This window comes from Anopheles ziemanni, chromosome 3 (assembly GCF_943734765.1).
Source record: "Anopheles ziemanni chromosome 3, idAnoZiCoDA_A2_x.2, whole genome shotgun sequence".
Classification (NCBI taxonomy): domain Eukaryota; kingdom Metazoa; phylum Arthropoda; class Insecta; order Diptera; family Culicidae; genus Anopheles; species Anopheles ziemanni.
The window spans coordinates 50,240,850-50,253,848 of NC_080706.1; the positions used below are offsets into that span (position 1 = coordinate 50,240,850).

At 47.1% G+C, this 12,999-nt stretch overlaps 1 protein-coding gene across 13 annotated transcripts in view; it reads left to right on the forward strand.

Moving 5' to 3' along the window:
- The first annotated feature begins 2,563 nt into the window (after positions 1–2,563).
- The window catches only part of LOC131286172 (tropomyosin-2), a 36,695-nt gene continuing 26,259 nt past the window's right edge, over positions 2,564–12,999 (forward strand). For 7 of the 13 annotated variants that reach the window (XM_058315085.1, XM_058315079.1, XM_058315082.1 and 4 more), the window contains exon 1: positions 2,564–2,812. In XM_058315085.1, coding sequence (XP_058171068.1) covers positions 2,573–2,812 — 240 coding nt within the window. In that variant the 5' untranslated portion in view covers positions 2,564–2,572. Of the gene's footprint in view, positions 2,813–4,953; positions 6,167–12,999 lie in introns of those variants that run through there. The other 6 variants (XM_058315076.1, XM_058315071.1, XM_058315073.1 and 3 more) reach the window with 1 other exon arrangement.

The window sequence follows — 12,999 nt, forward strand, 5'->3', positions numbered from 1 at the left end:
TTCTCGTTCCTATTTCACTTTCTGCAACCGTGTCCCCGTCTTGGCGGAAGAGCTGACCGCACCACACACAATCGGAATGGAATGTGCCGAGTGCATCATGAGCTCGTGTTGTTGTCGGGGAACTTTCGCTTTCCTTGCGATGACGATAACGATCACTACGGTACCTTGGAGCCACCGGTCCAGTTCCGGTCTTTGCGATGAAGAGACTTTTCTTTGTCATCTGCAGAGTAAATCATCACGCTACCGGGACTGTTAGTCATTAACACGTCGGTTGAAACCGGGAGAGAAACATACGGAGGAAAGGGATCTACCTCTCGTGGTTAAAAAGTGGTTTAATGAGGCTGTTAGCAATCATCTGGAAGGATGATGCATGGTCATTATCATACCTTTGCCAGTGTAATATGACACTCGACCATGCGGGTGCTGAAAGCAAGTTCAACCAGCTTAGGATGGATTGCAGCGGCACGATCGTTGTGCATCGATATCTTTATGAACCCTTCAGAGTATGCGACAGATCAAAATGCAATGAAATGCATACATTTAAATTTAAACACACTATTTTTGATAATATTTTTGATATCTGGATATAAAAATTAAAAGTTCCATCTTTTTATTTACTACGAGATGGGTATTTGTTTTTTCTACACCTTTTTTTTACATTACATAAACAAAAATTATCTACAATTTGTAAATTATTCAATTTGATTTCATAGTTTTTTTTCAAAAATCAATTAATAAATATACTACTGTTCTGTTTGTTCTTTGCTGGAAAGTTCAAATTATTAAACCGTTTTAGTTTTTTTTTTGTTTTGTGAAATCATACTTTTGCCTGGTGAGATCATATTCAAAGGTCGTTGATTATTAGATATTGTTTGTATTAGTATTTCAAACTGTTACAATGAATTGTAAAGAAAAAAATAATTTAATAAAATCTAGCGTTATTGTGTGATTGCTGGAATATTTTGTTATTTTAACAAGTTTAAACTGGCTCTTATGAAAAAATATGAAAGTACCATGTTTTGAAATCAAACGATATTGTGCATTTAAGAGTCCACTATATGTACATCTGCCTAGGAGATCAAACCCGTGTAATTCTAGTATTCGAAATCGAAGCCAGTTTCATGGTTGGCGACAAAAAAAAATAGTTAAACGGTGTGGATGCAGCACCATACGGTCGGATTATAATGAATCGGCATCATCTGCGTTAAGCCCCAGCTAAAGCTGGCAATCTGGTGACAGTATCGGATGACGGTGACCTCTCGCCGGATGCCAGCCTCAAAGACACCCGATTGACAATAAACATTGCCAAATGGCTGGGTCTGCGTGAGGCTTGCTCAGTAAAATCAGGCAGCCCCCTGGAAATCATAATGAAATGTTGTCCTATTCCATATATGTCTGCTGACCCGAAATGTGGAGAAACCACCAGTCACTGCTGCGTGCCCTCGCCGACGCGACTGGCAAGGTCGAGTGTAGCTTCTTTCTTGGTAGCCATAGGCAGCAGAAAGTGGTTCTCCATAAAATCTGTACAAGTATTTATGAAGATGACAGCTGAAACCTGATCCGCTTCGTACGGTACGGTATCTATCGAGTCCCAAGGAAGACGGGAAGTGGCGAAGAATTGAGTCGTGCAAATGCCACCGACACGTCGCACGTGGTGCTGTGCTTTTTGGGATACATGTTTGCTGCCGTACAAATTGTTTTTATTTTCTCTCAACCCCTTGCAAACATTACCAGTTCTAATAGCTAACGTCCGTCCCTGGCAAAAAAAAACAACTCTCAATCAGACCAAAGAGTACGCGTGCCGTGCAAATCGCAAACACTTACGAACATCGACACAAAAGTGGCAGCTCGTAAGGGCTGGTAGTATTGCGTTTGTTTATCGGTCGATCATCTAAGCGACGGCTGGCGATGTTGGGGTCGGCCCAGTTCCGCCGGTAGCCTCCAAGAGGCTGGCAGCTCGCTGATATAATAACGCGATTAAATTGAAATTCACGTTTCTCTGATTTTCTTCCCAAAAAGGAAAACGGAAGGCCAAGCATGGGGTGTCAAGTTGTTCAATGGTCGGGGGACCATTAGCGGACGACACACGTCGGCTGGTATAGTGTGGCGGTAGCGCAATATCGAGGCTGGCTAGGTCGCGAACCGATCCCCAGTAGTGGCACTACATTTGCGTGCCTGCGCACCGGGTCTATGATTATGCTCAATGAAGCTGTGATCTTTTCGGACCTATTTGTGCAATGCCGATGCTGGAAGGGAGATGGAAAAGAGGGAGGAGAAAGGAAAGGGGAGCACAAATTCATACCTATATTCGTATATAAGTGTTTACGGTGCCTAAAGCTGGTTTATGGTTTTTATTTTCTGTGTATGCCTATACATATAATTTACAGATTTTTGATAACTGTTACTGTATTTAGTTTGCAAAAAAATAATAAAAAAAGGTGTACTAATTCAAATTTATTTGGTTCTCCCATTACAGGACACGCGTGTGCGGTTTCGGTTTGTGTAGTGTATTGTCTGTGTCCGATTCGTAGTGTTGTGAAGTGAGCAGCAGCAGCAAACAAAACCAAGCAAAATGGATGCCATTAAGAAGAAGATGCAGGCGATGAAGCTGGAGAAGGACAACGCCTTGGATCGTGCCCTTCTCTGCGAGCAGCAGGCCCGCGACGCTAACCTGCGCGCCGAGAAGGCCGAGGAAGAGGCTCGCCAGCTCCAGAAGAAGATCCAGGCTATTGAGAACGATCTCGATCAGACCCAGGAATCGCTCATGCAAGTCAACGCCAAGCTCGAGGAGAAGGAGAAGGCTCTGCAGAACGTAAGTAGCGGGAAAAGTTCCCCTTTCATTTTATCAAACTAAATCCGCAATCTTTCGTCGAGAGTTTGGCCAATTTCCGCCATGGTTTTCTTCGAGCGGCAGGATGTGCAAAAAACTCCCTCATGTAGAGACAGTTACCAGATGACCTCATTCTACACAATGTGTAATAGAAGAATGCAAAAAAAAAACATGAAAAGCGTAGCTAAAACCACCAACGGTTGATTTTCTTCATACTATGTATTTATTTTTGGCACCATTTCTATATGTGCCACGCATAATGCGAATTTTTTATAATGACCTCATTTTTTGTTACGTGAATAACTAGGTGTCCGCCCAAAAAACTCGTCAGCAAATGCAAATAAAAATCTTTATTTAACATGGATTGATGCATTCCACATTTTACCATTCAAAATCGAATGGACACGAGAAGTCAAATCCTTATCATACGACGTTTTAAATGAGGATATTTTTGAAAAACATCTTTTGTCCTTGGAACAGCCAGTAGGGGTGGCGGTTATAGTACCCATCCGGGTCGGTTAAGTCAGTGTCGGTCTAAAATTACTTTCCCGAAACCGCTGCGACTGGTAGTGGCTAGCAACTAAGCGTCGCCCCAATGCGTAGTGCGTTGCTAGAACGGTAACGCCAGACTTTTAATTTAAACAATTCATTGAGGAACCGTTTTTGTTTCAGTCGTTAATAATGCTGAAATAAATAAAAAGAAAATGCGTTGGTAGACGGCTTTTTCTTTCTCACCGAATGAAAAGTAAAACGCCATCTCTAGAGTATGACCTCATCGTTAGCCCGAAGCAGATCGTGAACGGGGTTCTTCTACGTCGGATGCTTCACCGGGAAATGTGTGGTATGCTTCGTATTCTATTTTTGTAAAACAAATTGCAGCCAACTGTGGGGAGCGCGGAAAAGAGCAGGACAGAAGGAAAAAGAACATCTTTCGAACCGATTGGCCAGTGGAAATGATCGGAGCCATAGGCGAAGACGAAGGAATGCGTACTGTTCCGAAGAAACATGAATCTGTAACAGCACCCCGTCGCACCCGGCAACTTAAACCGCTAAGCTGGCGCTCGCCTTGCTGCTTTCTGCACGTGCGCAGACGCTTTTCCTGCGCACAACGCACTCCGGCGCATAGGGCACGGGTTAGCGCATCTCGGTTTGCCACGTACGACGTGACACGGTGGGCCAGAAAAAAGTGTGATCGATGACGATCCAAGTGTGTCGGTGCTAGGCGCAGTGGACATCATAGTTACGGATACCGATCATTCTCTAATTTTACCAATTTCAACCCGACGACGTAAGACATACCGATGGACGCACCGTTTAAGAAGAGACTAGAAAGAAAGCACCATCCAACCGATCGTACGGTGCAAATCATGTGAATGGGACGCCGTATCTCGTCCGGGGCGTGGAATGACTAAACGCGTTCGCCGACGGTCTGCCGGCCGGCATCCGACACTGGGGGTTAGTTTGAAGCGACTTGGGAGCAAGAAAATAAGAAGCACAAGAATGGGTCAGCGGATGACTACCGGTCGGTACGACGAGGGCGCAAGCCGAAAGAAAGCGCATGGGATTCATTCATAGGATAAGTGTAAAGCGCACCGTACACGCGACCGTAGTCGCAGTGGCGAGGGCACACGGAGAAAATCGTTTCCGCCCCCGGTTTGGAGTTGTTTGGAGCCGGCAGAGGCCCGTATATTCCCGCACGCTGTCCACGTGGCCCGTTCGCGATCCATTGTCATGATCGGAATAATATCGTACGGGAATCGGAAGCGGAAATCAGATTGTTTCAACCGATCCAAACGCTCCCGACAATGTAGCGTTTGCAATGGTAATGGTAACAACAGAAAGCGCTCGAAGCAAGAGCGGCATTCTCGAAGGAAGAAAGCGAACAAATCTCGCCACCGGCAACGGCGCAATCGAATCGCAGCAGAAGAAACGCAGCAGCTCGAACTAACGGACGCGATCAACTGTGGTAAGCGCGAGCGGGCGAATATTCGAGGGCGCCCCCCTGCGGCTACTGACGGTACCAATTCAGTGTCAGTGTTCTGTCAGGCGCAGAAAAAAACTGTTCTGTTCTCGCAGAAAAAAACAAGACGTCCGTCGGTGTCGCCTGCGACCGACGACGAAGAAGACGTTACCGTTCGCGTAGAACTAGCGAAGGTGGTGGATGGTGGTGAAGGTGGCTGTGTCCGTGCGAGTATTATGTGCGAAAATAACTCCGGCCCGGGCCCGGGCACGGGGGGCCGGAAACGTGGCCATCAGCATCACCCGCGGCTCGGAGGGACACGGCAGTCGACAGTTCCGGCCGAGGATGTGATTGCTGCTCTGCGCGGGGCCTTCGACGGTGGCAACAACTCACTGTCGTCATCGTCACTGTCATCTTCCGCATCGTCACTGATAGTGGCACCCGTTTCGGCAACGGGCAACAACAACAACCCACACGATGCGACGGATCATGCGACGATCGCCAAAAAGCATCCGGACGAAGCGGAACTGCTGGATGACTATGAAGCAGCAACAACAGCAGCAGCAGCAGCTGACATTGTAAATAGTAACATTGAGAACAACAACATCACCGCGATCGGGCGACAATGGAGCGATCCGAGCAAGGAACACACCCCGGAACCGGAGCACGATCTACTAAATAATAATCGCAGCAGTAACCGTAGCAGTGTTAGTCCAAAAAATGTGATAGTACTCAACGAGGAGCCTGAGGTGGACGCTGGCAGCGAAAGCATAGAACTGAAGCTGGACAAAATCACGAGCGGGAAGGAGTTGGTGCAGCAGATCAACAAAAAGCTTAAACGCAGTAAAAAAAGCCCCCAATCGGATGACACCCCGACCACCCCATCGGGTGGTAAGAAGAAATCCTCATCGTCCTCCACCACGTCGACGGGAAAAAAATCGTCTTCGAAGAGCAGCAGCAGCACAGCGGCCGGAACGGATGGGGGGAAGCGGAAAAAATCGAGGACATCGGCAGCAGCAGCAGCGGCGTCGGCGGCAGCGGCAGCGGCATTGGAGAAGCGGGCGTCTGGAGATGGGGCACCGAGCGACCTGGACGATGTCATCGGGCTGATGGGAGCGGAGTACGGGTCTGGCGGCGTCGGCGACAAGGAGGTGCTGGGCGACGAGAATGATCCGGATGCGGCGGAATGGGCGAAATTGCGGTGTACGAGCGAGCGAACGGAGGTGATCGCGGAGCGGGAACACAGGAGACAGAAGCGTTGCGCGGATTATCCAGGGCTTGCGTTTGGGCGGTCGATCTTCAGCTCAGACACGATGATGAAGTTCAACATTATCCGGAACGAGCTGCACAACATCATGAAAACGCAGCTAAAGCGGGTAAATATTAACCCTATCTCTAATCGGGTGGAGGGCGGTCCGCGTAGTGCAACTGTCGTAGTTTTTTTCCTACCCAGATAATGTTTTCTCCCGGTACTCGGGACCCGCCATATACCATTGAAACTATTTTCCCTCTCATACCCCCGCACCATACGCGTTGGTCAGGGTAGAGAAACATTTTCCGACCTCGTGGGAAGGTTTTTGGTTTGCGCTGGTGTAAAAAAGATTATTTTTAGATTCAAAACTGAATTTCCATGAGGTGTGTACCGTGTCCGACGGTCGTCGGAGACTGTGTGCTGATCGAATCGGAGCGCTTGCGCATTCGTTACGCCGTGCGCCAAAATTTTCCATCCACACTAACTCATCTTCGGGATGATATGGTGCATTATGGCTGGCGGTCTGGTTTGATTTTATCGCGTGAATTCTGGCAAGGATATACAGATCGCAAAGCGCCATCCTCGATTCGCATTATTTGCGTAGAATGAGATCATCCTAGCAGGCGCCCCGTTTAGAAACGGCCTTGTTACATTTCTGCAATACACCGTTGAGACGTAAATACCAAACGACGGTAACCTCGATTGACGGCACGGTAGATTTCTGTCGTCCCGTGCGGCTTTTGTGAAAACCCGACAACCTACTCATCCGAAGTACAGCGCTGCTTCGGGCACACCTTACCCAGCCGTGCACCTACAATCGTAAAAGAAACGCCAAGGTAACCAACCACACAACGCACCAGGCGGCTACAACGGTTGCGATCGCGATGATTACACTGCGCCAATGCCAATGTTCTTTCTCTATCGCACCGTCTCGGCTCTAACTCTCGGCTTACTTCTTGTTTCGCGCGGGAGGTCTGGGCGTTTGTGATGTGCCCTGTCTAACCTCCGCCTGGGCTGGGCAATTTTTGTGATTTTCTTTTTTTACCGCATTTTCCATCCCCGAAATCAGCAACAGCAACCGGCGGACTGTACGCCTAGCGAAAGATTTCTCTTCGCAGGGGGCCACCGGGGTGCCCTGCCGTCCTGCTTTTTGGACACTGTAACGCTGAGAAAAAGAAGCGTGTTTAATTTGCGTACGACCGCGAATGGTAGCCTCTTCCTGTGGGTGTGTGGGGTGAACCGAATACGTGTTTATCACAACCGTGCTTTTTGGGGCATCGCTCAAAATTTAGACCTTTATCTTACGTCTATTTGTGTTATTACAAAGAATGACGAAATTTCGTATCTCGGGAAAGCTATACCTCATGTTACCAGATGTAACCTCGGTATGGAAGTATTCGCAAAAGCAATGAAGTGTAGGCGCACTGGAAACCGGATGGTACGGCATCAATTATACTGTGGCAAGAATAATGTAATCATCTTCACAACATGGGTCGCAGTAAGCGAACATGATAAGATATGTGGCGATGGTCAGAAATGTTTCACGGTCGATGTTTGTGTTTGGAACTCTTTTGCGCGCGTCTGTTTTTCTCTTGCTACATTTTGAGGGAGGAAATCGATCATTATTGAAAAATAAACGTGCCTTATTCGTAAGGGTGTTTACCTTCAGTTTTACTTTCTCTGTAATCGCCTTTAGAGCAGGGGTCGGCAAAGTGCGGCCCGCGGGCCAAATCCGGCCCGCCAAATGATTTTATCCGGCCCGTAAGAATATTTTAGTGCTTCATACAAAAAACCCATACCAATTTTTATCGGATTTGCCAGATTTGTTTTCTTCCCAAAAATGAAGATGAACGAGGTGTTCCTGTTATATGTTTATCGATAACATTTTAAATACATACTTTATCTTTTCCCACTTTTTATGTAACTTTGCTATTTAGAAAGTTCCTCTCTCCATTACAATGGGTTTGAAAACATTAAAGCATCGTTTAAAGTATCCGGCCCGTGCCTTCGGTTTCTCTTAAATCATCTGGCCCTTTTTGGAAAACGTGTGCCGATCCCTGCTTTAGAGGATCAATTTGCGATTGAAGATCGGTTAGACTATAGAATTGTTGTTTGAAGATTTGTTTTCCTTCTATCAAATATAATTGCGCTAGTGTTGGGATAAAGGTTGGTGAAAATCATTTCCAAGAGGTTATTTCCTACATGACCTGCGATTTGATTCAATTGTACAAATGGTTGTTGCTGGTCGCGTACCGACCACCTCTCGCACGCGCTTATTTTATTGCGCCACCAGAAGTAACGAGAGCGTGTAAATATTTATACATTTCATTAAGGTAAGCCCGTTCCGTCTTTGTACACGGTCAGTGGTCAGCATTTGCGCTTCAAGCATTGGCCAGCAACTCCGGAAGAGAACGACGGCAGCGATGCGAATCGTACCCTCCTGCAACAAACCGAAAAGAAAAAGTGAAACATGTTGGTTTATGATAGCAAATTCTGAATCATTTCACCGAATAGTGGGCACAACCTTAACGGGGCCGGCGGCTGAGTAGTATTTTCGGAAGATCGGTTGGATGAGTGGGGAGAAGTACTTGATAATTGAGATATTTTACCCCTTTTCCGACATTTAATCTGACACATTCGATGAAGATATGAATCAATGTTATACAGAACGATTTATATTAATACTTCCTGAAAACAGTGTCAGCCGATCATGTACCGGCATTACTGCTGTTGTATTGAACTAAAAGTTCAAACCGAAATACATAGTTTCCGGTAATGGGGCTGTTCCTGCTACTGCATGGAAAGTTGAGTTACAGTGAGTCATACAAAAATGATCAATATGCTCCATGAGCATAACAAACGACTTATTTTTAAATATCTTCTAATTCTAGAAGATACAACAGATTTGCACATCACAATTTTCCCCTCTTCTGCAATTTTCCCCTTTTTCTCGCAACAACCGGTTGAAACCGGGTCTGTTCGAGCGAACCGGTTATGCCGTAAATACTCCTAGCGCCATCTGGTGGCCTCTCTAGCGTCATCTAAAGTCATATAATTCAATTCTAGTTCTACTACCGGACACTGTGGCGCTGTAACAAGTTTAGAAACGGATTTGTTATGAATATTTTCCTAATCCTTTTTCGCTACATGCAATTGGTCTTTTGTAAACGCTAAAATATGTGAATCGGAATTTTTGTAATTGTTTTTGTGTGTTCCATTCGTCCATCGAACGGATGAGAAATGTTCGGTTTAAAAACCACGTTTGAAGTTGACACATTTGCCCATAATGCCCGAAAGGCACGAGGGCGATTTGATCATGGAGGAAAAATTAAATTAAAAAAAAGTATAAATTAAAGGATGCATGAAAGGACCACCAGACACATCCGAGGACGTAGTGCCGATGGGGATGGAAGGGTCGATTACGTGTCCGGCTGGCGCCTTGTTTTTAATTTTTTCAAACTCGCCCGTTGGCATTGGATTTTATGATATACCATGTATCACGGGGAAGGCCTCAGGGGCCGATGTCAGCAATCAGCCCAAAAGGCAAACATAGTATGGAGCTCGTTGGCACGAATGGGAGATGTAGACGGCGACGACGACGACGACGACGATGACGGCGTGTGCATTATACCAGTGTGAGCGATTTTGTCCATTTAAGGAACTGATCTTTACATTTCCCTCAATGGCGCACTCTTTGCGTCCGGCCTCCAATCGGACAAGATTGGGGGGAGATCGCGAACAGTGGTTGCATTAAAAGCGTCGTCGTATGTGTGCATGGCCTGGGAACGAGGACTGGCACTTTGTGTGCCCCGTGTGACGATTGACTTTCGTTTTGCGGGCCATCGCCGTTGCCCATCGATGGGGCCATTTTCAAGGTGGAATCTCCCGAAGACGGCGTAGAACTCCGCCATCAAAGGATGATGGTGGGGTGGGCTGGTCGGTGGTCGGGAGGGGTGGTGCTATTCTAGCGCCGTGTGTCTGCACAACCGAACCTTCAGCCCTGCCGTGGTCAAGTAGGGCTTTTACAATGTACGCGGTGACACAATTTATGATCGTCATGTTTGGGGCTTGTAACGAGAGGCTTCGTTGTAACTTTTTTGTGTGTGCTATGGCTTATGCCTTGTTGCACTGCATTGACCGATATTTCCGTCCGTCCACACCTGTTACTGTGGAGTCCTTGCGAGGGGCCGCCATCGCCGATTTGATTCCGATTGATCCGCCTGGACGGTTCGAAAATGGTTAAAGCCAGAGAAAGTGCATTCGTTAGCGAGCGAAATACGACCGATTCCGATTGCCCGGCCAGGGAGACCTTCGCACAATGGCTCGATTCCAGTTGATTTGCCACGCGGCGGAGGTTCGGCCTTGGCGTCCGGTATTAGATTAATGACACATGCAGTCAAGCGTCACACGTGGGGCCGGATAGGAACTTGTTAGTGTCAGCTCCGGTGTGCTCCGGCTTGGGCTTCCGGGAGCCGTGATGATGGCACACATAGGATGGCACGGTTGGCGTAACACAGTTGTTTGTTGTTATTCTCTATCTTTTTTTTTTGCTAAAACATGTCTTATTTCATACCGACCGCATGGAGAGCTCACGATCACATATCACCAGCCCATTTACCTTCAACCGAACAAGTTCTGGGACAATTTTACGTCATGATCAATCGATGGATCGCGGATGGAAACGCACGGTGAATCGGTAATTCGATCGTAGCCGATACATCCGATCGAACGACCAACTTTTGTGTCCCACCCTGGAGTCAATTTCGATTGGCCACCGTGGCAACCACACTCCAGCGGGTTGGGACCAGCGTATGAGCTAACGAAACGTGACTTCTCGCTTCCTTTCGACAGTCACCCCGCCATAGCGTAAATCGATCGTCACGAGGAAAGCACCGAGTGATAGATAAAATGATTTCTCAATAACAGCACGCAATGCAAATTGAAATCTGTTCATGGAAGAATGCTTCTGCACCATCAGGGCCGAGGGCGCTCGCCCTCTAAGGACACATCTATTCCATATTTATTTGCCTGGCGTAACGGATGCTCCGATCGATCCTCTATTTCTATGCAGCAAGACGCCACCGCCTTTTAAAAAGTTCACTCACGTCTAGTTCTCTTGTTTGGAAGCAATTAAGAAAACACGAATTTCATGTTGGCAGTCGGGCGAAATCGGCCCTCGGTCACGACGGTAGTGACCAGCTCCAATTGAAACTAATGTGTTTTTGATCGTTGTTTAGGCTAATGTGTGACAAACAATGAGACCATTTGGTAAAGGTTTGTTTCCACGATCGTTCGTTCGTTCGCTTACCGTATTTGTTCTACAAACCGATGCACTTGGCGTATGCGTTTTCATGCATGTCCACAGAACCACCTGTTTCAAGCACGAACCTTTGAACCCATTAAAAAGACCCTTAAAAATGGGGGGGTGCACGCATTATAGATAGATGGGGCGTTTTTATTTTTTAACTCCCTCAAGCATCAACAACAATGCAATGGAACAATGCGGACGATCTGACCTCCACACACTAGGTGTGTGTGTGTACGTCTGGGTTGTTTGGGGCACACCGGTTATTTGGGTTGACGAGGGAACCCTCTTCCCTGTCTCGGAACCAACGTCCCTGGGGTAATGATACAATCTCAAGCTCGGAATCTCTACCGGTACCGGTAGCACCTGTAAAAAAAACCTGGGGGTGGCGTTTCCGTTCTATTCTCTAATTGTCCACCTGGGTTGGGTTTGGATCGGTTGAATTGGATGAATGTTCCTAACGTAATGAATCGATTGGATGGGCTTGCGTAGATATGCATATATGGGCTGGTCCCGGTCGAATATGTACGCTGCATACCGAACAACTCCTACCGATCGTTATTGAACCCAAAATAATCTGTCTGTTCAAAAAAGTAGCTGAACATGGCGGTGTTACAAAAGAATCACACTTCGAACGGAACTACTGCTGCTTCGGCGAGCATTGAAACATGCGTGTTTTGGTCCAGTGAATTTGGTTGTACATATTTGTTCCGTTCATGGTCAGTTCTTTTGGCTTTGTGGAGTGGGGTTTAAAAATCATTTGTTCAGCCGAGCTCAATTATCTGAAATAAATTATTATTTTATGTTACTATTTTCTTTTTATATAGAGATTTGTGTTTTGATGAATTGGAAAATTGTTGCTGAACTGTTGATCAATTGACTGCACTGTGGTGATTTTATATTTGCCAATAAATTTGCCCCAAAGTATTCCTACAGTGCCATAGTATTCCTACAGCGCATAGTTCGATCCTTCCAGGATATTCCTTCCAATAGCGCTCTCTATCGTAGAAAGCCTCGGCGAGCGAGAAGAGAGAATGAGCAGGAATGTACGACAGATGTTGTTACCTCTGTGTGCGTGACGTAACGTTGACATTTCCTATGGCGGCGGTGTGACATCCTCGGTGACTCGGCATTCCCTTTCGCAGTGGCAACAGCACACAACTGGCCATCGTCCATGTGACTCCTCCACCGTGCCGGAGCGCCGTTTCGATCGGAACATACCGCGCGCGAATGACCCGAATCCGTACAGATTTGCCATCGTTTCGAAAACCCGATCGCAAGCGGAGCAGGCTGCTGCTGTGGCTGTGGGTCAAGGCACCATAAGGTTCGCCACCGTTCGTTAGCGCACGGCATATTGTCCTTTTAAGGACCACACTTGGGGTCCGGCCGTCCGCCGGTGAATAGCACACGATTTTCCATAAAAGCGTCGTCTGTTTGCCTTGTTCCATCTTTGGCAGCCATGTGCACACAGTGTTCCAGTCCCTGCTGGTCTGCTGCTGCGCGTATGAATGAAACGGGGCATGCGAAATGGACTCCACTCTTCTACCCGTTGGAGCGGAAGAGGCGCGACTGCTGCGATGGGCTTTGCGATAGTATGCGTGGAATCGAGCGAGTTACTGCAGGGCATTTGCGAGTCTTTCCAGTGGCATTTG